Genomic DNA, 1,156 nt, shown 5'->3' on the forward strand with positions numbered 1-1,156 from the left:
ATTTAATTCTACCAAAATCGTACCACACTTTCCTCAGTTTCTTCTACTTTTGCGATTATGTGATGAAAAATCCTTTTTACGAGCTGGGAATGCCCGCGCGGTGCAAGCAGTTCGACGATCGAGTGCAACAACTTTTGGGAAAGTAAGTAGATGATTTTTTCTCATCTGAATTGATTTTTCAGGTATAAATAGTGGAGATGGTTTTGTTACTATTTCTCATGCTATGCAGTGTTGCGTTTCTGTCAAACGATTTATCAATTCCGGAATTTTTCTCCCACTTTTTAATATGTTCTTCACAACAACACCGAACTTGGTTCGATCAATGTTCCTGCCGTACTTTTCCAAGAAAACTGGGTTGGTGTTTGAATGCACTTCCGGAGCTGATTTCGATTTTCAGTGCTCCTCGACTGCGACTACAGTTGATGGGAAAAAAGGGGAGGAGGTTCTATCGAATGGTGGCTTGTAATCAGAAAGACCCTCGAAACGGCAAGCATATGGAGGTATTATTAGGAAATCGGGGGAAAAACTGGGGAATTTCGGAAAATTTCGGAAAATGTGTATTTTTCGTTTAAAGCTTCTTCGAAAAGACCCTCGAAATGGCAGTCATATGGAGGTATTATTGGAAAATCGGGGAAAAATCTAGAAACTTTAGGAAAAATTTCGGAAAATGTGTATTTTCCATCTTAAGGCTGTCTGAAGAGACCCTCGAAACGGCAAACATATGGAGGTATTATCAGGAAAATCGGGGAAAATTTCGGAAAAATTTCGGAAAAATGTGTATTTTCCATCTAGAGCTTGCTCGAAAATAGAGGTTTATGCGTTCTGGAAAAAGAACTTCACAGTAGGGCTCATTCGCATTACAAGAGGAGTCGAATTACATGACAAGTTCATAAACAAATTTTGTTCATGTCATGAAATGACCTTGCAGTGTTGTTGTGTAGTAGCATACCAAAGGCAACCTCGTTTGTATCTTTGTGAGGGCAACCTAAGATACCATTGATGAACCAGTTGTGTCACTATTTTGTTCAGGTGCTCGGTAGCTTCGCGCCAAAGGTGAAGTCGGGGGTAAAGGAAATTCGCCTTCGATTTTCACGATCGAAATTTTGGCTCGGCGTTGGAGCTTCGATGAGTCCCCAGGTTGAGTGAGTTTTCATTG

The 1,156-nt window shown here is 40.6% G+C and overlaps 1 protein-coding gene across 1 annotated transcript; it reads left to right on the forward strand.

The window, feature by feature from the left end:
• Positions 1–397: 397 nt before the first annotated feature.
• Positions 398–555, forward strand: Pmar_PMAR027165 (hypothetical protein; the record flags this gene model as incomplete). The annotated part of the gene is made up of 1 exon (XM_002766786.1): positions 398–555. A coding segment is annotated over one exon (158 nt), but the record flags the coding sequence as incomplete, so codon positions are not given.
• Positions 556–1,156: the final 601 nt, after the last annotated feature.

The sequence above is a fragment of the Perkinsus marinus genome (assembly GCF_000006405.1).
Source record: "Perkinsus marinus ATCC 50983 genomic scaffold scf_1104296971772, whole genome shotgun sequence".
NCBI classification, from domain to species: domain Eukaryota; phylum Perkinsozoa; order Perkinsida; family Perkinsidae; genus Perkinsus; species Perkinsus marinus.